General features: G+C 37.2%; 1 protein-coding gene across 1 annotated transcript; it reads left to right on the top strand.

Annotated features, from left to right (window-relative positions):
• Positions 1-1,838: 1,838 nt before the first annotated feature.
• LOC139714913 (dynein intermediate chain 2, ciliary-like) lies at positions 1,839-24,889 on the top strand (the record flags this gene model as incomplete). The annotated part of the gene is made up of 12 exons (XM_071626559.1): positions 1,839-1,931; positions 6,114-6,197; positions 7,064-7,117; positions 9,233-9,280; positions 9,759-9,839; positions 10,767-10,893; positions 11,625-11,654; positions 15,780-15,853; positions 19,287-19,415; positions 20,458-20,559; positions 24,039-24,207; positions 24,728-24,889. Coding segments are annotated over exons 1-12 (1,090 nt in total), but the record flags the coding sequence as incomplete, so codon positions are not given.
• Positions 24,890-25,646: the final 757 nt, after the last annotated feature.

The following is a 25,646-nucleotide window of genomic DNA, read 5'->3' as shown; positions in this document are numbered from 1 at the left end:
ATAACCTGGCGAACAAAATTATGCACATTTAATGTGCGCAAGATATGTTTAATTGTTCACTTTTTGTAAGATGCTTTATTTCTCTCTTTTTTTCAGTCCAGGGCTATACAGATGACAAAAGGATTTGAAGAAAAGCTGAAAGGATATATTCCGTAACAGTACCAGAAAGTTCCGTAATGGATTTCAACAACTCCTCTGAAATATAGACCTGAACTTATTGTTCAAGAACAACATAGGTCCCGGTGCTGAGAAAGCAGCGGAAGCTTGAGAGATGCCAAAAAGCATGCAGTCCAAGTCACAGTGAGCTTTCGACGCGCTCATGGCGCTTCGCAAAATATATACGGATGTACAATGATTATAAACATGGCGTAGGCCTACCCACGAACGGTGGAGCATTTGATGAACAAAGATTAGAAATATCTGTAAAGCTTGTAAGGTTGAATACACGTTTTAAGTTTTTATTTTAACTTTGTCTGCGATGGATGCAGAAATTTGATGAAGAGACTTTGAGAGATCTTTCCAAAGTTTGAGACCTATTGCACTATACATTGTGTAGACTGTAACCAAAGTGCTAGATCACTCCAGCGCCATCAATTCCTATATGAGTGCTTAAAATTTGTTACACGAAATAATTATGTTCATCTTCCTTTCTTTTTTTTTTTTTTTTTTTTAGTGTATGGAACTTTCACGAATTTCGCGAGGAGCCAAGAATCGCGAAATTGCACGCGAAAGTTGTTTTTTTTTCCTAAGGCAATTAATGAATGCCAATGTCAAGTCGCGTAAGTTCTGATGCAGAAAGGCAGTCTGCTCCAATTCTCGAAAATGTCATACAACAAATGTTTCGGGTTCTACAGTACCACATATTTCGGGTTGGCTTGCACAATCAGTACAATAAGAACACTAATAGATTATATAGCACAATGTATAAAATAGTGAAAGTGTCTCTTCCTATACCTCCCTGGTGAAAGTGATTTTGAAGGAGATTTCATTGTCTGTACCGGTAGCCAATAAAGAGACCCAGCCGGCGCAACGTTTTCAAAAGTGTGCGTGTCGGTGGGCGGGGGGGGGGGGGGGGGGTGGGGGCAGTTTATATTTCTGGTGCCACTATAAGCCGGGGTTTCTTCAGCTGAAAGCACTTATATTAGCTTAGGCAAAAGATTAACCACATTCTATTTTTTTTTTTCTGGTTAAATTTCCCGGGCATAAAAAGCGGAGGTGGGGGGGGGGGGGGGGGGGGGAGTGGGACATAGTGGCTACACCCTGTATTCTTTTGTAGGATCTATTGTGAAAAAAAAGAAAAAAAAAGACGTGGGGAGGCCCCCTCCCCCCGGTTCCGCCGGCCCTAAGACCAGCGATATTAAAATCCCTCATTTTTCTTTATCTTATAAAGTATGTTAAAAGGCCAGATCTAACCAATTTGAGGTAGGTCTACGAATAGTAACACAGTATATGCGAACTTTTTCTTCCCTCAAACCGTTATTTTGTTGTTGTTGTTGTTATTATTATTATTTGTTGTTAACCACGAGGAAATGGAACAGTCTTCCTCAGAGTGTAACTCCCAAATTAATTGCTGTCTTAGGTTATTTTCCCCTAACTGAGTCCACCCTCTGCGCTTGGGGTCTTTTGGAGGAACACTACCAAGTATTACCAAGGACTCCGGAGGTACCATAGGCGAGCTTGCCTATCAAGGCTATAGTACCTCCTTGCTATTACAGTTTGCACTACAATTTGTACCAATGGACAGACTCGTTCGCCAATGCACGATTTAGTCTGAATTTTCAGACTAATCGAAACACATAGATGCGCATGCGTAGTTTCCTTAACAACAAGCAGCGGAACCGACTGTGTGTTCGTCGACCGTGAATATTGGCAAGCGAGTAGAATTGTCAATTTCAAAAGGAATGCCAGCGAAAGCATCAAAGATCAAAGGGGTAAGGTTTAAAAATGTAGTTAAGCCATCACTCCTCAAATATTACAATTCATAGATTCTGAAAATCTAAGGATGAACTAGATCTATGTCCTTGGTTACTACTGCCCCTGGTGCTGGTAGCATTGCATTGGGTAGTGTAGTACTGCGTACAGTACTACTGCTAGTGCCAGTGGCGTCGCGTCGGCCAGTTTGCAGGACCGCGACCGTGCTGAGCTAGCTGAGTCTGAGATACCGTGTAGCCGTATGCGTTAGAGCTAGATAGCAACCACGGTAGGCCCTACTCGTCGTACCCTTCATAGGGCCTAGTATAATCATGATAATGATGATGGGGGGCCTCTCATCAGCGCTGTACACACCGCCGCATGCCCTTTTGGCAAACTAATTTTGGATAAATCTTCTGCTCTGATTCTCATCACAACATATCGAATCAATGCTTTAATGAAATTTCCCTGGATAATGTTTTTCTTAATTAATCTTGATTCGGGTATTTACAAAAATAACAACTGCTAGGCCTACCAGCAGCCAATCACGGAGAGCGCAAATCGCTCTGAAAAGAGCGTAAATTACGCTTGCCGATAGCAACCATTAAAATATCAATCCGATTTGCGATAAGGTCCGTGATTCGGCTGTCGACGATTGCATATTTTGTTTACGTGTGTTGTCTTTGCTCTGTGCGGTGAGAAGTGTGGTATTCATACGGGGGTTTAAATTACGGGGATTTCGGGGGTGTCCCCCGATAGCGATAATAATGTAGTTCTAGATCCTGATGATGCTAGTCTAGACTAGCCGTTAAAATTTACCCGAATTTACGACGTATACACACGTTTTTAGGAGTTGATGATAGTCCGTAGCCGTGTAGACAACAAAAAAACTAGAGAAATTTAGGTGAGACTACAATACTCATAGTACAAAGCAATCACTGCTGTATCTAATTGCTGGTGCTAGCTTACAGTAGAGCTTACGCACTGTGTGGGTGCGCTTGACAGCCCACCATGTTGACTCTATGCATGCACTACGCATCATCCACACACAACAGCTTGTGTGTACTTGTGGCAGTGGTAGCGCGTATTGAGTCTACAAAACGCGCATGTTTACTAGTACAGTGTAGAGTATGTATAGCAGATGAGCGCGTACAAATGTAATTGTGTCGATCATGACAATACGTGTACACGCGCTGCCTTGCCAAACTAGTGTAGTGTGATTGATCGTGAATGACTTGTGTCGAAAAGAGATGAAGGAAGGAGGATGTCAGCTGTGATGACGTCATCAAGTTTAAAGTAGTTCCATCAAAATCGGCTCGATTTACTCGAGTTATCTTGATTTAGAGCAGTTTTCCTCTGAAATCACTCAATTTTCATAAAAATTGTGTTTGGAGGCCCCAGACGACGGGAAAGACAAATTTCAGCCCTTCGAGCTGAAATTCATCTCTAAGGGAGAGCCGCCGGAGGCGGGGCCGAAGGCCTTGCCTTCGGCGGCTCTTATACGCACCAATATGCTAATTTAGCCGGTATTCTGAAATTTCCCCCTTGATTCTTACACTGTATGTCCCGTTGTCATACTGGCGTTGATCTTTGCCTCCAATAGTCCAATGACAATGTCTGCAATTAGCATGCTGCATGTCTCTATCTGTCTAACGTTATAGGCATAATTAGACCAATCTGTATTATGTGTAGATCTATCTGATATTTCTGGCAATTTTATTCAGGTGTTAAGCCTTAAACACCCTAATAAAATTGCCAGAAATTTAATTATGGTTGGGTATGCCACATGTAGCCACCCTAACGTTCAACCAGTGATTGTAATATTACAACTGTTTACTGGAAATTGGCTAGAAATGTACTCACATCATGGAGAAAACTCTACAGATTCCGATGCTGTCCTCAAAATTAAAATTCGAGGTCACCTTACAAGAATATCGCCACAAATCGCGCGCGGTGTCAGTTTTTTCTCGCTCATTTTTGGTATGCCAGATATCGCCACCCCTAAACTTTTACCGGGATTTTGATGTGAGAAAACAATCAAATTTACCTGATTTTCGCCTCACGAAGATTGAAAATACGGCAGGTTCAGATCCCGATCTCGCACATTCATTTTGGATTCCACCTATGGAGATAGTGTCGTCTAATTGTATTGACGCATTCCATGGCATAGAATAGATGAAAATTTAAGAAAACTGGCTAAATGCCACATTGAAAACTTCAGAAAATCACAAATTTGAGCAATTTTATGCCTGTTTCCACCTTGTTTCTTAATGGCAAATCAAACCAATGCATGTTCTCTGCGTACTGCGCCTATCTTACCGCACACTTTTGTCTTTGCTTTGCGTACAAACAGCAAATTTATATCCGCTATGGCGATATGGGGCATGGTGGCGAGATGTGGTTTACCTACCATACTAGGTATTTTAGCCGTAGTGCAAGGCACAATGTGTTCGATATGCGCAGAATAGTATTGAACTGTGCGTTTTTAAAACCAAAGATAATTCAGTGACAAATACACTCGCTTAATGTAAATGTATTAGATTCTATAGAATCTACATACTTCTGAAGAAGAAAATGATACTAAATTGTACCATAGATATGCAACGATAAACAAGAAATGCTCTAGATAAGCAAGAATATGTCACTGGTCAACAATGATGCAGGGGGTATGACGAGTGACCTATCCGCTGGGCTGTGCAGTAGTCTCTATTTGAATTCCAGCAGTGTTGGTAGATCATTTCAAGCCACTTCATGCATGTGCAAGCCAGTGCTGTAGTGGACATGAGTACATTCTAACCTAAAGATTGATACCAAGCCATGCTCATATGCATGATTTAAGGGTCTAAGACAGCTTTTCCATTCTTAATGGTTGTGCTGATGCTTTCTCAACAGAGCGCAGCACCCAGACCCACAGTACAGCTGGTTTGTGGGAAGACCATTCTTGCCTAGCAGTAAGAAAACTATTACAGGTGGAGATTCTCATGACATAGAAATGGGTCATGAGGACCAGTTCATGTAGATGAATTTCGTGTTTTCTTCAAGGGCCAAAAAATAGTGTGCCTGGTAATGTAAAAAAAAAAAAAAAAAAAAAAAAAAAAAAAAAAAAAATGTCAATGCAGCAACTCAAAAAAGATGCTAATGGACCTGAAACACAACTTTTTGATATTTTCATATTTTCAGTGTATAGTAAAAATAAATGAGGTGGCAGCCTAAATCAAATGCATGCAAGAACAAGAAACTCTTTTTTCCCCTCTTTACTTGGCCTCTATAGAACTGTTACAGTTAAAGACGCATAGTCCCGGTAGTGTAGAGGGCGCTGTTGATGATACTGCCGATCACCGTTAGCATTGATATGAAGATTGGCGAAGTTGAGCTGTCATCAAGAGTAAAGCGTGTAAGTGTTGCTAGGTAACGTTGCCTTCGTTGTCTTCTCAGCGCATCACGCAGTCTGTAGTAATGCCAGGGTTCGTGCATATGGGCTTCTTATTATGACATCACAAAAGAAGTTTGCTAAAGCTCTCATCCCCCTCAGCCGAATCATGAGCCGAACTGTGATAGGACCACTGGCTACAGTGGATCGGACTTCTTTGGACTCGGGGGGAAATGGGTCACAGCGTAAGTGCTATAGAGGAGTCGATAGCGTAGGTCTCTATAGGAAACTTGCGCCGTGCGCCCACATACGCATTTGACTAAACCACCGGGACCATGTGCCTTTAACACTCATCTTCTCAGTCTGAAAGCTTCAGCTTGTCTCTTCATAGGACATTACAGTGGCTAGTCTTCAAAATGTCTGTGTCAAGAATTTCAGTGAAAAGTGTTGTCTTTGCAAACTATTACTGAATTTTTAATGGAATTGAACTGAACTTAGCAGTAGAAGTGATATGAACATATGAATGACTATGTTTGTTGGAGAAAATATTACCAGTTTATGAACTTGTTAAGACTTGCCATCATAATAAACCTGACGAAAGGGGCTAAGACTAGCTTGAGTCTAGAGCAAAAATGTATGTGTAGACTCTGGAAACCAGAAAGAAAGACTTGCACTTGCAGACAGATTATAGCTAGAGAAAATCTATGATTGTAAGTCAGATTCTTCTGGTTTATAACCACAATCATCAGGCAAAAAGTTAGGATGAGCACAGTGTGTGCATACATTTATAGGATTTGTGTGTTACTCTTGCTTTTTTCTTGGACACTTCAAGGGCTCTGTCCAAGGCGGCAGCCAGGCAGGAGGACCTAGCACCCTCAAAGTCAACAAGGCCAGAGCTCCCGCCAAAGGAAAGAAGGTACAGTGTATAGTAACATGTTTATCAAATTATAGTACAAGCAAATTATATCTAATCCTTGGGATTCATTATGATCCCCCCCCCCCCCCTCTCCACACACACACATACTGCAGTACATTTTCATTCAATATGTAAATCAGACTATCCGGTCCTTTTCTCTGTTTTTACAAACTTTATCAGCAGCATTTGGACTCACTATGGCATAAATTCTTTATTCTGAAAGACTTTTTACTCTATAGAGTTCTATTCTTTTCTCTTTTCTACTTTCTTATCAACTACTTGAAACTTGTATGTTTCCACACTTATTTTCACAAGTAGAAGTCTGTGTTACCAACTACCATCTGCTATTTCCTACCCCTTGTCTTTTCTTTATGTAGCTGGACAACACATCTTGATCTTCTTTTACAACAAAACTGCACTTTAAATCCAGCATAGTACATCTTATAATTAATACAGTAGCAGAAAGAGATGAATCTCAATGTCAGTTTTCTCAGTGAAGTTTGTGTCCTCCCTAATCATCCTCCAGGGATTGTTCCATACACCATTCAAAATAGCTTGCAGTAGACATGATATACTTTTGACTGTATGTGAATAATCTGCTACTTCTGCTGAAAGAAAATCTCTCTGCCTTCTTCTTCCTATACAGTATATACCTATTGAATTGTTATACTATTTTGAAGAAGCTTTCTTTAAAGTTTCAAATGTTGATTTAAAACAGTGAAAGCTTTCACATTCCCATGTATATATTAGATGATGTAATACTGACATTTCCATATGACTCTCCGGTTGAATTGTACTCAAAATCAACCCCTTATCAAGCAGGCTTTTCTGATGCATTTTTTTTTTTTTTAACTTTTCTATGGCAGGATGATGATGATGCTACCGAGGCTGGTGAACATGGAGGTGAAGAGTGGATGCAGGTATTATTGTTTTCTCTGTTGTTTTCTGATTCCTTTTAGCCCTGCGTGACTAGTTATGTGATACTTATTTATCTAGACTTGGAATTTGTCAACACTGACAAATTAGGTGATCCGATCTGTTCGGAAATCAATGATATGAGTCCTGATCCAAATAAGCATAACCATACAGGTTTCATCGGTGTTGAGGGGACATTGGCCGTGTGATGTTTGGATTCTCATTTAGAAAAGGGAGTCAGACCTGCCATCTTTGGTACAGAATTCCGTATACACTAACGAAGATACAGAATGAAGTATATTTGACCTTTGACCCCACTTTGCACACTCAAGATGGCGTCTGAGCAAAAAGTGGTTATTTTTATGACATGATCCTTGTAACATGGGTCTTTGCGTGTGCAAAATATGGGAAAGATAGGTCATGTATATACCAAGATACAGGATGAACCATTTATGACCTTTGACCCTAATTTACATACCGAAGATGGTGTCCGATCAAGTAGTTGTTATTTTATGAAATAATGTACGTGACATGAACTAAGCATGTGCAAATAATGGGGGTGATAAGGGCTGTTTTTCCTGAGTTATTGCAAAGAAAGTTGCAGAAAGAAAGAAATATCTCAGTACATCGAAGATAAGCTTTAACTTCAACCAAGTTTTATGACGTGATGTCGACGTCATATGAAAGTATTGAGGTTACATTAGCGATAGCCCAAAGTCTCGGCTACAACATGTTAAAATCTGGGAGAAATTCAACAAAGCATAAGTGAGCTAGTGCTCGATAAAGACAATCATGTCAATTTTCACATCTAGAAAAATTCCCTCCCATAGAGATAACACGTCATAACGAAGATGAAGAAAGAAGTACATATGACCTTTGACCCCACTTTGCACAGACAAGATGGCATCTGAGCAAAAAGTGGTTATTATGTGAAATGATCCTTGTAACATGGTCTTTACGTGTGCAAAATATGGGAAAGACAGGATATGTATTCACCAAGATACAGGATGAAACATTTATGACATTTGACCCTAATTTACATACCCAAGATGGCGTCTAATGAAGTAGTTGTTATTTTATGAAATAATGTACGTGACATGAACTAATACATATTTAATAAAAGCAGTAATTGCAAGTTTATGTAACTTGTTGACAGAAATATAAGATTTACTTTGTTTTTCTAACATAGGATCAACAGCAGTCCTCAGTGCAGAATTCAAAGCTAGTCAACTTTTGGTTCATAGTTAGCATGATACAAGATTTTTGCACTGGTAGAAATGACAGTTGAAAATGCAATCTCAGATTTGTTTTCTTCTTTTTTTCATCTTTGTTTTCTTCTTTTTTTCATCTTTGTTTTCTTAAACTAGCCAATAAGAGCAGCTGCTCCTGTTGTTTCATAATTAGCAAATTTACTCACCAAAATTATTACTAATCCCAGCACATGTACAGAGACTCCAACCCAAAGTACCTTCTGATCTGGAGATTCTCCCGCCTGAAACCCCTAGCAAACGGGAGACTCAAAGTTGATGTGTGCGAAGCGCGAAATTCCCAGGGTTCCAGATGCTCTCTGGTGCTATCTAAGACTTATTTTTTTCAACATACGATAGAAATATGTAAGAAATTCTTCCCAACGGGAGACAAAGAGCCAGGGCAGGAGAAATTAAATCTCAAACGGGAGAACGGGAGATTTTGCAAAAATGGGTTTTCGGCGGGAGGAGAGTTGGAGTCTCTGCATGTATCCTTGCACAGAAAATCAGTTGAAGCCGTATTTGATATAATGCAAGTGATTATACACTGAACATGAGTTGAAAATGCTTCCTGTGTCACCTGTCTGAAAATAGTGAAATGTAGTTCTTCACAAAGTTCAGTTTTGAATTTATTGCAGGGTGGCCCACATTTGGTGGTGTTTTTTCAGCTTAAACTTTTTTATCATCAGGCTATCTTGGATATTTTGTCATTTCATTTTGATCCAGCATTACATAGAGTTTTCAGAGATCAGCCCAACTCCACCAGCACAACACAAACATGTTTTAAGTTCAGTGAACTGTATGCATGGCCGTGATGTGTGTAGTGTTTCATATGCGATCATGTATTAAGGTTTTTTTCTTACTTCCATGCAGGCAAAGACTCTCATCAAGCCAGATGACCAGTTAGAGTTATCTGAGCAGGTAAGCACAGACCCTCTCAAACTTCTAAATCTCCAATCTTGATAAAAATATAGTTTGCTTCAAAATCAGAGTCAAAGCTGATTTAATAGGCACTCATACATTATGCAACTATATTTTTCAAAATGGTTTACAGCGAGTCTTTTTTTTTTTCTGGATAAATTTCATCTGATTCATCTTTTTCTGGAAGCATCTATTTTTCCAACTAATTTTCATAGAAAATTCTGCCTAATGAGGGAATCTCTTGAAACTACACTACATTAAATTTCCTAGTGATGTAAATCTATCCTTTTGTATGTGTTTTTTTTTTTTTTTGTACCAGATGCAGTTAAGATCTTAAATGATTCAAAACTACTGTGTGTGTCTCTTTGAATTTGCAAAAGAGGTGTACTTAGAAAATTGCAGATGTGTATGTATCATTGCAAATGGCATTAGATACTTGTTGTAAATGATAACCTTTCCTTCGATTTTTCCTTTGCAGGAATTGAAGGAGGAATTCACCAGAATCCTCACTGCCAACAACCCACATGCACCACAGAACATTGTCAGATACAGTTTCAAGGTAAGGAGATAAGTATAAGCTGAATCAGCTCTGTTGTTGTTTTTTTTTTTACAACATTGAGTGATAATATACAACAGACCCAAATGGGTAAATTTCAGAGTTACAAATTGATACTGCCAAATTCGAAGTAGTACAGCTATCCAAAGGCACATTTGATGAAAATGCAACATAGATGACCCAGGGGGCTGATCATGATGCAACATTTCTTTGACATGAATAGAAAAAGAAAATCTTAGCATACTTAAAAAACATGTATATATATTATTTTTCTTTTTTTGTATTGTTATGTTTCTCATACAAATGACATTTCTTCGGTACATGCAATCGCATACATGTACATGTCACAGTAATCAATAGCAGTTCTGCATTACAGGCGCTTACATACTGTGTCAAACCACATACAAAAGGCCTGTTTTACAGTTCCAGCTCATCATCTACATTGTAGGAAGATTTCTCAAGGGCTGCTTACCTTAGATACTCATCAAAACGGTCCCTAAATAACTTTATGTCATGAAGTGCACAGATACTATAGCAACATGTGTGAAAATAAGTTGTGTTTCTGGTCAGCTTTATATGTTTGTATAATCTTGTAGAGCTACTAATAAAAGGTTATATTGTGATTAACATTGATTTATCCTGGCAGCACAGACACTTGATTATGTCACTGAAAAGAAGGATTTATTAATTGATTAATTAATTAATTTATTTATTTATCTATTTATTATTATTATTTTTTTTTTTTTGCTGCATATGCAGCCAACATCCAAACTACGATTTCAAAACTTATTGACCTATCGCATGATTATCTATTAATTGCTAAACTGTGGTGGAAAGAAAGAAAAAAACACATTGAAATCAAACCTCTAACTTTCCTTTCAAAATTGGGTACAAAGTTCATTCCATGTACAATGTACTCCTATATTTCAGGACTGTACCTTCAAGCAAACCTCTCATGTGGACCAGCTGGCTATCCACTTCTCCCTGGATGGTAATATGATTCACAAGGACTCTGATGAGGCAAGACGACAGCAGCAGAGGCATGGAGCCTCTGAAGGTAACTCATAACAATATCAAACTATATATAATACCTTTAAACACATGGAATGCACAGAACACAGCACTTTTGTTTGGAGTGTGTGTGATTGTTTTCATGCATGTGTGCCAAGGAGGTAAGAAGGATCGTTTGTTAGGCTATCAAATTGTCCGTCTATTCATATGTCATATGTCTAGCTATTTAGCTCACTTGAAGTGAGGACTCACATCACAGATGTGGCATCAAGCATCCTGTGACAGAAATCGTATTGTCTAGAAATTCTGCCAATGAAAATTTATATTTGTGTGTTTTTTTGAGGAAATTGTCCAGCTGGTTTCATCCATTCTAAGTCACTAAGAGATAAATCACTTTTGACTGTGTTGTAGGAAGGAAAAACTATTACTCACATAACGTACACAAAGAGCGGTGTACTCATTGCATCACCTGTTTGCATAATTTAGCATTTTAAAGTTTTTCAAATGCTTTTAACTAGTGCCATGAATAAACATTAGATTACATTTTTATATGCATGCATGTGTTTTCAATTGTTATTATTTGGACTGTCATTTCTATCTCAGTTAAGCTAAACAAATGACAGCAAATTATCAGTTGGTGAATATTTGTCCAAATTAATTCATTGCATTATGATGATGTTTTGCATGTACAATAAAATTGTTTCAGGTAGTACATAAAGACCAATTTCAAAATTTTTGGATTCCCTCTATTTTCTTTCCAATCTAACACTCCAATAGTAGGTGTATTCTTCAAACGCTGGAGTGGCGGTAGGTGAACACCAACGTCATTCACATCAAATGTTTTGTACTATACTTGCTAGTGATTATGCATATAGCATCCCTCAGTATCCCCTTGTATTACTCATTTAATATGTGGCATTTCCAGGGTGGTCTGCAGCAAGCACAATACAGTGAAATCATTCTATAGATTTAAAGTGTCTTACACAGCATGGACATGACATGTTAGAAATGCAGTATGCATTATTCTGCCCGTGTGTTTTATTTTGAACAGGAGCTTGCTTCACATATCCAAAACTGGCTTCCGAAAGAAAACTGAATATGTCCTCGAGATTCAAAGCAGCAAATATACTCGGAGTATATTAAAAGAGAATCTTTCTATGAATTCAGAGGAGAATACAACTTTCTATTTTCCTTTTTGAGGGCATCAGGTCATAGAATATATCAGATTTTTGATAGAAATGCTTTAAAGTAAAACAAAATTATCTAGCAGATTAAGAACTTTCTGTCTCTAAAACAAAAGAGAGAGAGAAAAAAAAAAATGTACTCAGCGTGTCCTGCTGGCATGGGAAACGTTTGTGGACCACCCAGTTTTGTGCATCGTGCATGTATTGTCTCCAACATTTCATCTTCAATATTGAAGGTAGTGGCTGCTTTCTTCATATATGTCATGGTTCCATTACATGAGCAAGTGAACAAACCAGGAGCCATTAACGCAACTGTAAGATATGAACCAATGTATAGAATCATATCAGTAAAATCTGGACAAAGCTTCACTAAAATTCAGTGATCACAGTTAAGTGAGTGTGATTCTGACAAAAATAAAAAACAGAAAAGAAAGATGTAAGGAATGAGTAGGCTGATAATGGCATATCTGTACAACACAATCCCTGTGCACATGAGCTGCATTGCTTGCTCCATCATTTTTTAATCAACCAGATGTCCACATATACAGAAACATTACAACTGTCTGCTGAATGTTAATGTACATACATGTGTAATAATGCCCATTTGAAAACTTGTACTCCATGTTTCAGTGATCAATGGCATTGTGGGTTGTAGTACTTGTATACATCCACTGTTAATAGTACCTAGTGCTATTTGTCAGTATTGTGCAAACATAATATTTTTTCTAAATCAGTTTTACGACGAGGTACCACATATGTTGAATTATAACATGGTGACACCCGAAAGTTTGTGTCAGACCCTGCAACGCCCTGGTAAGAGGAGAAGTTGTCATTATTTACATCCTGTTAGCAAGTAACTTAGTACATGGTACACCAGTAGTGTGAAAGGTGGCAAAATGTGAGGATGTATTGCCATTTCAGTGCTGGAACACAGACTAGTCCTGTGGGAATCTGTTGAATATACAAGTATTTCCTCATTACCACTCTCATGTCTTCCATGTTTCAAAATTGTACTCACAATGGGTTACTCATTTTCATCACTTAAAATAACTTCTTTATTATGTAAAATGATTGTCTGTTTTCCTACCCTCTTCTGTTGGTGCCACAGTCCCATCTGTTTGGAATGATGGGGTTACCAAACATTGTAGAAGCATTGACATTCTAGTATCAACGTCTTGTTTCTTGTTGTTTTTCTCATTTTCACAACAGGGATAAGTCACAATACCAGCATTCTAATATCATAAGCTGTCAAGCTTTTAGAGGATTAGACATTTTCTTTGCAAGATACTGTAGCATGTCTCAAACAAACAAGATCCATATGGCAAAACAACAATGTGTCATGTCGCTGTGCAGTATGATAGGATGTACATTATAAATTTCTCAAGGCAGTGGCAGATGTAGGAAATATAACTAATGAGTTATTTGATACAAGCCTCTTCATGATTGTGTAACGAGAAACTAGTTCAAGGTTCCAAAGAAAAGCTAATCAAGATTACTCTGATATTTAAAGCATCTGACATTTCATGATATTTGTCAATATTATTATTATATTTTAGTTTTGTTTTTGTTTTTTTTGCTGTTTGTTTGTTTTTTTTGGCTTATCATAGCTCAAATTGGTGCTGTCAGTTTTATTTCAGATAATTTTGTTCATGTGACAAATCCCATCTTTAGATCGCCCCTTTCACTGAGTTCAGGTTAAGCTGCAACAAAGGGCATTCCCCCCCCCCCCCCCTCTTTGAGACGGCTGTTTTTGAAGATAACAGTTACAACTGTTTTCTGTAATGAAAATCATGCAAAGAAGTGGGCATTATTGATCAGGAACGTGTCAATATACCATTTATCATGCTGTCTCATGGATTACTCTTACAGCATCATAATCATGTGACTGAGTTGTCTTGCACATTATTCTTCATATCCTTGTACACACAAAATGACAAAAACATGTTATTTTCCCTTTATTTTTCAGTGTGGATAGTGAATATATTGATTTCTTTGACATATGTAAGATGCCTAACATAAAGTGCTGACACTGAGCAGCCATGAACAATTACAAGTCAAATAAACATTAAAGTTAATGGCATGTCAAATATAAAACAATTGGAAGTACAATAGATCATGTTTCATCTTAAAAGCTGCAGTATAAGTTTTGAATTACAGATGTGTACCATATTGATAGGTCTACTGAATAGTCTCAGCAATCTTACTGCAATCCCGATTTTGCCCAAATTTTGGTTTAGCTATATCGTTTGTTTCTCAGCTTTCATTGAGAGTAGCTGTATCTGTCGCAGAAAATCTCCATAGGAGAAGCTGTCCACTTTTGAAGGAACATTGTCTTTCTAAAGACATAATCATATACTGAATGAAAGTGACATTACCTATCTATGTTATTGCTGAAGTTAAGCAAAGTAAATCTTACACATTTTCATTCTGCTTTTTTTTTTGTTTTTTTTGAGTGTGTGTTTGTGTGTGTGTAACATTTGTGAAGAAATATGTTATATACAACACATACAAATATTCTTCAGTTCATGTCAGAATGTTTCTCATCATACTGTACATTCAGTAGCAGCGTGTATGTGTTTGTAGTGTTCAAACTATACAGTTACTGGTAATAATTTTGTGACCATTAAACAATACAGTTTGTACCCAGGTACTAAACAGAAGCTAAGGGATTAGTGTACATGTATGTGTATGCATACAATACATGTACTCCATATTTTAAACTTTTAAGTTTCAGATGACTTTTATCACCTGACAATAATGTCGTATTCTTGAACAGTCTAGATTCAACAGCAACTGCATGTTTCTCATAAATTTTGCTTTAAATGCATGTTCCATCAGTGATTGCATGGCTATTGATTTGTTGTTTTTTTGTTGCAATGTGAGAGTACACATATAAGTCTTCATTGTACACCTCATTGAACAATAAGGGTCATATATGATTCAAATTGAGAAGGGGCAGTCATATTTAGCAATTATACCAGAGCATGACTTTTTTAGGCAGTCATGTGAATGCTCTTTTGTGCTCAGACTTCTTGTAGCTGATCGACTGCCCCGAAATGTGCATGCAGCAAATCAAAATGTGAAATTGCGCTTATAAGCATCGCATACCGTTTACATCGTAAATGAACATTAGGAAATGTATTGTGGCCATATAATCCATCACATTTCTGTAATCACTGTTCAAATTCACTTTCTGTGCAGTGGTGGTCAAGAAATTGTGTTGTAAAAGTGTGATATTTGATGGTATGAGAAGCAATGCTATGTTGCAGAGTATTGCTGTATAGTAAAAAAGAACCAGCAAAACAAACAATCAAAAAGCAACGAAACAAATTAACAAAGAAACAAATCAGAAAATGTATTTCACCTGTGTCAAGCAGGTCTAATATCTTTCCAGGTCAAGTGGCCAAGGCTTGCTGCACTACCTTTTGTATCCATGTGGCCTGCCTTTGCAAAATGTGTGGATGAGCCCCAGTTTTGGTCCCTTCCATACAGTGATAGTGGGCTTGTGATTGGTTTAGGTCATGGCTGGCGCAAACATGTTCGCAATCTACCATTGCTCATGGTTATTCATAGTACATCATGGTACATGGTACTGCCATATATGGCTTTGCATGGCTGTTTGCAACTGTGGCATTTTTATGATTTTTAATGTCCATGCGTGATGTTGCTTTATGCATTCATATTGCAATGTTCTGTACTCTAAACATCAATATTAATGTTTATATACAACACTGGCTTTTCTCTTCAGCAATCAGTGAGCAGGCCATCAGTGAGGCTGGTGATGAAAAGAAGGATGAGGAAGGAGAACAGAAAACAGAAGAGGTAAGCATCTTCCCCAGTCCCCCAAGCCATTCTTCCCCCTTTAATAAGTAATACTATATGTCTCAGATTACTGTTTCACTTTATCATCAACTGGAGCTGAAATGTGGCCTTTGGAGGACCTGCATTACATGAAGTGGTAGATGTAACCATGTCAAAAGATAAGCTGCAGGCGATGTAACAAGACAGTTGGATATGAAATTTAAGCAAGTCATGGAACTCGAAAAATGTTCATGTTTCCATTGAACAGTGCTGTGTTGGTTGCAACCACACAATCTCATATGATTGGAAGAAAAGGGTGAATTTCTAAAATTTCATTCAAAGTGAGGAAAGTCAGTGCGGGATTGCAAGCAGGTCAGTGGAGGAGTTGCATTCAAGTTGGCTTTTCAATGTAGTCATTGAGACCTATATCTTTTGTACTTGAAGAAAGGGGGATCCCCTTGACTTCCATGACTTTCTCGTTTTATCTATAGTCTTAATGAAATTGTTACCATTCTGTATTTTTTCTTTATTCTGTTCTACTTCATTATATAGTCAACTTGCACAATGTGGAGTGGATTGCTCTTGATATCAAACTTGTTGAAATATGCAATGCTTTACACAAGAGTGTGTTTGAAATATTCTTCAGAAATATATTCTCTCTGAACTCTCTCTGAACTCTTCAGAGATTTGGCCTAAAGTTCGACAAAATGAGATCATATCACTAGCTACTTCTGAAAACAATCTCAAGAGCAATACCAGAATATTATGGCAAATTTCATATTATCAAATTGGATCATGAATTTTGGTAGATGCACATTTTGTTATCATCAGCAAAGAAATACATTGACGCAAGGATATTGTCTTGAGTGAGAACCTGATCTCAGCAATATGCATTTACTCAAATTTTACTACTTTTTGCCACAAGTTTCTTACAATGTTTGCCTGATTTCTTGCATGGTTGATATTTGACTGCATCTAAGATACTAAAGCTGGTTGTGTCAAGCTGTGTTTATCTAGTGATCAGCCATTTACTATTTCTATGTGGTAGGAACTTGCAAATGTGAAGTGAAGAATATAAGATAGCTTTCTGAATTGAAAAGTTGGAATATGGAGAATTTAGATAATGACAGAATTCCAATAATCAATGCTCAGCTTTTTTACCAGGGAGACATTTCATGGAGCATTGTGTCCAATATTTTTTTTTTCTGACAAACTGTTATACTGTAAGCTACTGAAATCCTTGCACCTGATTGGCTGAGAGCAAATTTGTCTGACAGAATGTTTCTTGAATTGCCCCCCAGGTTACCATAATGATGGATGATACATAATGCATAATGGTCCGCTATGATGCAATTAACTAGTAACAGCTGCATGTTGACTAACTGACTATGGAAGGATTGGAAGTCCCATGTGCTGTGGGGTATTTGCAGTAGAGGTCATAACAAAGCATTGTAAAATGCAATATTCTTTTGTCATTATCAAAGGGTGAAAAACCAGAGGAAGGTTCAGAGGTAGGTTGAGACAGGTAGTTTCCAAAGTGGAGGTTTTAGATGATTGGCTAGTTGTTAGTATTGTGTTGTTCATAGATGTTCTGAAAATTTTGCTGTGCTTTGTTGCATGCTAGAGGAAAGAGAAAAACATGATTTATGATTTCATTGTTTACTTTCTTATTCCCTGTTTTTCTTGTTTCTTGAGCAAGGCACATTTTTCCTGCGTCTTCTGTTTAGTTGCATCACAGTTGTCATTTTGATTCCTTTCTCATCAATTAGTCACTAAAAGTAGTCACTGCATGCTTACCACTCTTTATTCACTGTTTTCAAGGCAGTAACAGCATGAAAATATTAACAAGGTTTTGTTACTGCTTGATTCATGAATGTGAAGAGGAGATGGATATGACCACATTAAGAATTTTAGAGCCATAGCATAGAAATTATCATGTTTTTTAGTGTGGTTTAGTTTGATTTAGTTTGATTTAGTTTTTTTTTTTTTTTTTTTTTTTTGGGGGGGGGGTGTATTTACAGAATACAGCTAATTGACTCAGCTGTCTGGCTATGTGTCCACATAAGTAGGTCCTGGAGTAACTCCACAGGAGTTTTGTAGTCCCCATACCTACCTGACATTTGTTTTGCCTGTCATCTGCTTCTTTGCTTGTATATGGTGTTCAATTTCTCTTGCTGTTTTCACCTCTATGCATGTCATTTCAATTGGTGCATAAAATTAATTGAGGACAAAATGTTTGACTTGATTTAGCGTGTTTAGAATTTATTAGACAAAAAACAAAGCAAAAAAACCCTTCAAACTCAAGAGAGTACTTCTCTGTATCTGCCTTGACTTTCTGCCGATGTCTGAAATGCTGTTATGATTTTTTTTTCTCTCTGTTGTATTTTTTAAGCCTTCTCATGTTGTGAATGCCATGATGGTAGTCATACAATGTTATAAAACATGAAAAAAAGTATCAAAACTGGCTGTTATGCAAATAAGAAATCACTCTTTTGTTAAAAACACCTGTGAGTGTGGATGTTTGAAGATTTTGTCTGGATTCAGAATCACCACTTTCTTCATGTTTGAAAATCAGTACTGGAGTTTTATATTGCTGTCCTGTTCCATTCTGTATTTTTTTATCTTTTTTATTCATTTATCAATTTATTTATTTATTCATCTATTTTTTTTTTTTTTGGGGGGGGGGGGTGGTTAAATGTTATTTTTTGTTTTTCACTACTGTACAAATAGCATGCCATTACTACTTGCCATAGAGTAAATCAAACTACATCTTTGTTCTTTTGTACAATATTGCAGTGAAGTTTGTTGAGATACCAGACTAAAACAATGAATGATATCTGCAAGGTTCAGTAGGCAAGGGTAATTCATGAGCATAATTTGTTCACATTTATTTCACAATCCTTCAAACAAAATTTGAAGGATTATATATAATTCATTATTTTGTAGTCTCTTCATTCCAAATGTGAATTCATTTTGCCAGGAGATTGAGTGAGAAAAAAAAAAAGAATTATATGAAGCGTACCCTGTAAGCATTTTATCTGTTTGAGTATGCATATGAGAGAGGCTTTCTGCAACAATCAACCCCTTTTTGATGTAGCACTGTATTTGCTATTGGATGGATATATTATAGTTAAGAAGAAATCAATGGTAAGTGGTAAAGATATTGATTTTGATAGTAAAGAGAAAAGTTTTGTCATTTTTTTATATTTTTTTTTACAGTACTATCAAAAATTGTAGGCATGTGCTATACTTACAGTATACCCAATATTTTGCTCTGTCGGGATATTGAAGTTTTTATGTTGTTTATCAAAAAGATTTTCGTTATTACTATTATTATTATTATTATTTTATTAATATTATCATTTTGTTTTCTCATTTTCTTCACCTTCAGCAGTAAGGAAAGGTTACTGTTAATGAGTACATATCTGTTCTGCTATTAATCCCTGTCATGTAGCCAAAGGAAGGGGAGAAGAGGGAGGAGGAAGCAACTCCTGCCCCTGGGGAGGGCAAATCAGATCAGAAACTCACCAACCAATTCAACTTCAGTGAGCGTGCTTCACAGACCTACAACAATCCCTACAGGGTAAGTACAGTGGTGTGAGTGTAGGAGATCTCTTCCATAGAGCAGGATGCAGCATTTCAAGAGCGGTATTTTAAGTTTGTTCTTGGCAACAGATTCTCCTTAGTTCTTCTTTCTTTCCTTCTTTTTTTTTGTTGTTGATAGTTAATGTGTGTTGACTGACTCAAAAGCCAAAAAAGAATACTGTAGTAATAATGAAAGTTTACATACTGATCAGTGAGCCTGTAACATCATCTAGAAGATGGAAGCAAAAAGTTATTAAAGATATCAGTGCAAAGCTTGAACAAGTCAGAATGAGGCACAGCTATGTACAGTGTATGTTCTGCACCTTGATCATGTGTTAACTATTAGATATGCTATAAATTTGATGACCATTTATTGTTGGCTTAGATAAACTGCTGTATACACCTTATAATTAGTGAGTCTAATTTTTCACAAATCAGGCCTTCCCCTAAATCATGAACTCAGGATCATGGAGTGCAGTAATGGATGAAGAAATGTATGTCTGCACGTTACATTCATGTCAGAATAAAAGTTTATATTTTTGCCAGTTGTAAACTTTATGATTAGGTTCAGACTCACAACGTTCATGAAAATAAAAACCCACTGAACTATATGGTGTATTTTGTATGTTAATTTGGGCTATGAAATGCTCCACATAATCATATTTTGTACTTTTGTACTATCTGCACTGCCCCTGAGTGTGATTCTGCAGTCAAATTATTCATAAAAAAAAAAAAAAACTGGCATGCATGCATGTCCAGGTGCACTATCCTTTTGTAGCAGGCATACATCAAGATATACACACAAAGTCATATGTGAGACTTTTTCAGCAATGTAGTATTTAACGGGAATGACTGTCTATGAGCGATATTGACCCTTTCAGCAACAGACTTTGTTACTGTGCATTCAAATCCACAATTGTTCTGTGGTATCAACCCAGGGCAGAAATTTAAACCTTTCCAAGCTAATTCACATTTGCATGCAGAGATGTATATACTCATCCAATTATACATTGGATTCTATTGACAAATATCTGACTCAGGAAAGGGGAACACAGACTGAGCCCCCACCACGTGCTAACTTCTCCTCTACGGCTAACCAGTGGGAGATATATGATGCATACATGGACGATCTGGAGAAACAGGTAACAATTTTGAAAAATGCTATCTGATTGATTTGCCTTTCAGATAATGGAATATCAGCAAGTAGTCTCATCACTTTCAGAGAGGAAATGAGATGCTTCCCCTCATAGCCATTCATTGCTTGTACAAGCCTTTGATAATAAATAGTGGCGCAAGTGATATTTAATAACAATCTTTCATAACAATAAATAGTGTATGTTCAGTGATTTTCACTAACAATAGAGCAATAATATGCCAATAAAGGTAATGTACTCCGATGCAGTTACTGGGCCATCCATGGATTACATAAAACCTTGTAGTGATGCCTTTGGATTGTAACTTTTACTTCAATACATGAAAAGCCTATGTCATGTCTTTACATGGACCTTGCAAAGCACTAATGCAAGTCTTATAGGTTTGATGAAAGACATCAAACAGCTATTGATGCTTGCTTAAATACTTCAGATCGTCCTCAAATATGACGAGAGGACAATTTTCATTTGTGTTGGACTTGTGTCTGATAAGTCTAGTGGCCCTTTTTTTTCTTCAAATGTTTTGAACTGAAACTATGTATCAGTGATTTCTGTACCAGTAATCCTTTTCCCCAAAATTTCCTTTATACCATTTACTATGTGTCCATTGAATTTACATGGGTCTGATGATGGACAGTGGTGAACTGAAAAATCAAAGGCCCATCAAATCTCATTTCACTTTTTTTCTCTCATAAACCTCTCTTTTATCAAGAAAAGACTTGAATCCACTATTCAAGTTGCTCCCCCCCCCCCCAACTTTCTGTAATGCCAAAGAGCACTACCTGTCTGAATTTAATAGGCATTACTTGAAAAAAGCTCACGCAGAGAGAATCTCATAATATATTTGATTGCTGCTGTGAAAATGGGTCAATAGTGGTTTTTATTTTTTCTTATTCTCATGTATTTAACCATTGTGCATGCATACGGCATATCGCTCATACCCAGTTACCGAAAGAGCAAAATTATATTTGTACTTCTGTATATTTAGAGCAGCATTTCTACACCTGCTTGTTGTTTAATCATAATATTACCATTGCCTACTCTTTACAGGTACATATTGTTATCTAATCACAGCATTTTTGTGTACATGTAACATGCTGTAATGCTTGCCTTTTGCTCTGTCTTCATTTCTATGGTAGCAGTGTATGGATCTTTGTTGTTTGCTCTGTTTGTCATGCTTTTTGATGGGGATAACATGTCATAAAATCATGCACAGAAGTGTTGCCAAGAGACAGTGATATTATGTAGATATTATTAAATTCCCTCTCTATCCTGAACAAATAGATCATAAATCATATCCAGATTTCACCCTTGGGAAGCTGCCATTTTAGAAATTTGCCTGTCTTTAGTACCATATTGTTTAACTTTAAATGAATGTATTGTGTGTGTAGGGTTTCTATTTCTATGTGTGCAGTTTGCTTGTATATTGGGGGGTATATATATATATATTTTTTTTTTTTTTTTTATTTTTTTTTTTTGGGGGGGGGGAAAGAATAGTAGGAAAGAATAGGGGGATAAGACTGCATGCCAAAGCTGGTGTAATGTGCTAATTGTACTTTGGACCATGCTTGTTTCTTACAGCAGCTATTAAAACACACTGATTTCTTTCTTATTTTTTCATCCAAGTTGAAGAGATAATATATTACATGATAGAGGAATTCTGTCAAAGCTTTAGATGAAATAATAGCAAATCTGATAGAACATTATTTAGAATAGGTATTTTTTCTTTTCTGCTTAAACGTTTTGTAAACTCCATGTTCTTTGCTGTTTCCCAGTTATGCTTTCTACATCTTGTGTTACTACATACACATACGATTATGCATTTTTATTTCTTGTGAAATATGTGCTCTCTGCATACCATACATTGCCATTAATTAATACTCAATCCTCCCTTCCTGCTCATTCTTTTCTTTTTCATGTTCTTTGTGTCTGCTCTGTGAGTGCTTGATTCATGGCATATTATATCTTATTGCCTCGCTTCTATGCTTCATTTACCCTCTCTCAACCATCATGCAATCCATATAACTTGGACATCTGCTGCCCTCGGTTGGTGCATCCATCGAATCTTGCTCCTGTCATAGGCTGAGGTTGGTGTCATTTGCTTTTTGTGCCTGCAAAACAAGTTTTTGTACATGTGGCTTTATGAAAAGTTCTGCATTTTACTTAATACCCTATACACTTGTATATTGTTTGTTTTAACAGCTTGAAATCAGAATAAGATAATGATAATGTGCAAGTTTAGAATGTCTGTGTGTTGTATAGGATGCAGAAGCCCCTTGCATTTCTTATGAGAATCAGGTATACACAGGTACAAATGTGTAACAAGCAGATTACTTGCTTCCGTACAATGTCTTCAGTATGATGTACTGCCGTGTACCAACAGTCAAATGTCTGCTCTGTGTGAGTGTTTAGGTTAAAATTCTTCTGTATTGAATGTTATACAAAGGAAATGATAATCCTGAATGCAGTACATTTCCTGTTTACCATCTATCATCTGATGCTATTATCTGTTGTCACCTCTTGCTAATATTGCTCTTTGCCAGTTGAATGATATCAATTACATGTACATTATCTAATGCTCACCAGCATAATCAATTTATTTGACTATATTATTAGCTGACATAGATGCTTAACATTCTTTTTGTCAGATTCTGACAGGTTCTGTTTTTTTTTTTTGGTTATGTTTTTTAAGTCACCATAATATTTGTTTGAGTGACATTGTAAATGTCCTAATTTGTCAATTGCATCTTCTATTATCATGCTATGACTAAATCTTAAAGAGGGTAAGTGCAGTGATCTATCTTCATTCTAAGTGTCTGATTAGCTAGAATTGTAATCTCCCTCGTGCTGTATGCTCTGTATGCTCTGTGAAGTTACTCTGCTGTTTATGTTTGCTCTTACAGAGTCAGTAAAGCATTTTATACTTACTTTGACATTTCACACTGATTCGTGTAAAGCAACTTACAACATTGGGCAATTGCTTCTTCACAGCAGCTGTCAGTCTGTCACATGTGTGCTTTTCATAGCTAGTGTTTTTCATAGGTAGTGTTGAAAAGTTCAGTATAAATATGCCACACCTCTGAAACTACATCCATGTTGACATTTCTTTCTGGCAGGGGTGGGAGTGATGAAGCCATATGATATAAGATACTGTATATGCCGAATATTTCGCGAGGTTTTTATTTTTGCAAATTGCGCGAGTCGGGTGCTATTCGCGAAACTAGAGACACGCGAAAATATTTACTCTGATCCCCGATGTTAATGTTCCGTACGTGTGTACATTTCTCCAATCAGTACAGGACTCCACGATTGCGAATTTAACCACGCGAAATCATCGGGAATTCCTGATGCGCGAAAATTTAGACTCGCGAACTATATGGCGTATACAGTATATGCTATTGAATGAACTTAATCATGTGAACAATTGCTAGGACATGCTATTTCAAAGGGGTCTAAAATCTGTTTTGCAGGAGAAGGCCAAGGAGAAGAAGCAGGCACAGCCTAAGAAGGAAGAAGACAAGAGCAAGAAGAAGCTGACAGCCCTGGAGACCCAGTCAGATGACATGTCCCGCATTGCCCATGCCACCAAGATCATTGAGAGAATGGTCAATCAAAACACATTTGATGATGTATCTCAAGGTAACTGTAGTCTCATATACTCTCAAATAACATTCTTGCAAGCTTCAAATGCTGAGACATGCCTTGAGCAATGGTTTTTGTGGATCTTGTCTTTGTGATCATAGATAAGAAATTGTTTCTATCAATGAATTTTTATCTGACCCAAAGGCAATTGACCATAATAGGGAAAATTGTTCTTTTCATCATTTTTTGTTTGGGTCAAAATGCTTCATCAGATTAAAAAAAACAACATATATATAGAAAGGAAACATCATCCAGTGAAGGGAATAAATCATTTTTGTTTTTTAATAGTACCTCTAATTGGCTGTGGTATGAGAGGTATTCTGTTTGATGAATTTGATTGTCCATGTACCTTTTTTTTTGGGGGGGGGGTGGGGATTCCTTTCCTCAATTGTTGATTCAAAGTAAATGTTAGGTAACCGACGTAACCAATGTAATCACATTTTCTGCTAGATGACAGTATGTTAGTCAAGGTTTTATATTAACTTGAACTGATTTTGTGCCCTGTTCTTGCATTCAGATTTCAAATATTGGGAGGACCAGTCTGATGAGTTCAGAGACCAGGAGGGTACTCTACTGCCTCTCTGGAAGTTCTCATATGAGAAGTCAAAGCGCCTGGCTGTCACTTCCCTCTGCTGGAATCCCAAGTACAAGGATCTCTTTGCTGTTGCTCATGGCTCATGTGAGTTGTCATTTTATATCCTCCTCCTGTACTTCATCTTTTCTCCCTTGTCTCACCCTCCCCGCTCCTCCTTCTCTCTTGTCCATTGTCTTCCCTTCCCTTCCTCCCCCCCCCCCCCCTTTTCGTTGTCCCTTCTTCCCCCTTCTCCTTTCTCCACTCTTCCCTTCTATCCTTTTTTTCTGGCTCCATCTACTTTTTTGTTTGTAATATTTTTTTCCCCTTGAATTTTTCTCCATTCCATTCTCCCTCTCTCACTCCATCATCCATTCCATCTCCTCCATCTACCTTACTCATCCTTTACTTACTTTCTTCCCTTCATCAAACATTCACAATTTTATTTTATGAAACCTGCTCTATGCATGATGTGTTGTCTGTTTCTTCCAACTGAAATGCATAAAGGACAATCTTCATAAATTGAATGAAAATAAGGGGGGGGGGGGGGGGGACAAAGAGGACTTCAAAACTTCCCCAGCTATCAAAATCATGTTTGATTCCTTAAATGACCAGGAGTGAATTTAGCTTAAATAAAGGATGAGCCTTCTGACATATTTCCTTTTTACACTAGAGAGAAGGGATGTGGTGGTATATGGGGATTCTGATCTGTTGTGCATTTTCATGAAAAAAAAAATGTGAATCAAAAAGTCTGTAGCAGATAGTCAGTGTGGACAGGACAAGTTTTGCATTGTGATTTAGGAAAATTTCCTTTGTCATGTTAAATTTCTGTGTGCGTAGACATGTTTCTTGCTCAGCAACAGTC

Source organism: Diadema antillarum, unplaced genomic scaffold (genome assembly GCF_040938485.1).
Source record: "Diadema antillarum isolate AM-2024a unplaced genomic scaffold, OU_Dant_1.0 seq00002524_RagTag, whole genome shotgun sequence".
Lineage (NCBI taxonomy): Eukaryota > Metazoa > Echinodermata > Echinoidea > Diadematoida > Diadematidae > Diadema > Diadema antillarum.
This window is presented reverse-complemented; position numbering and strand designations above follow the sequence as displayed.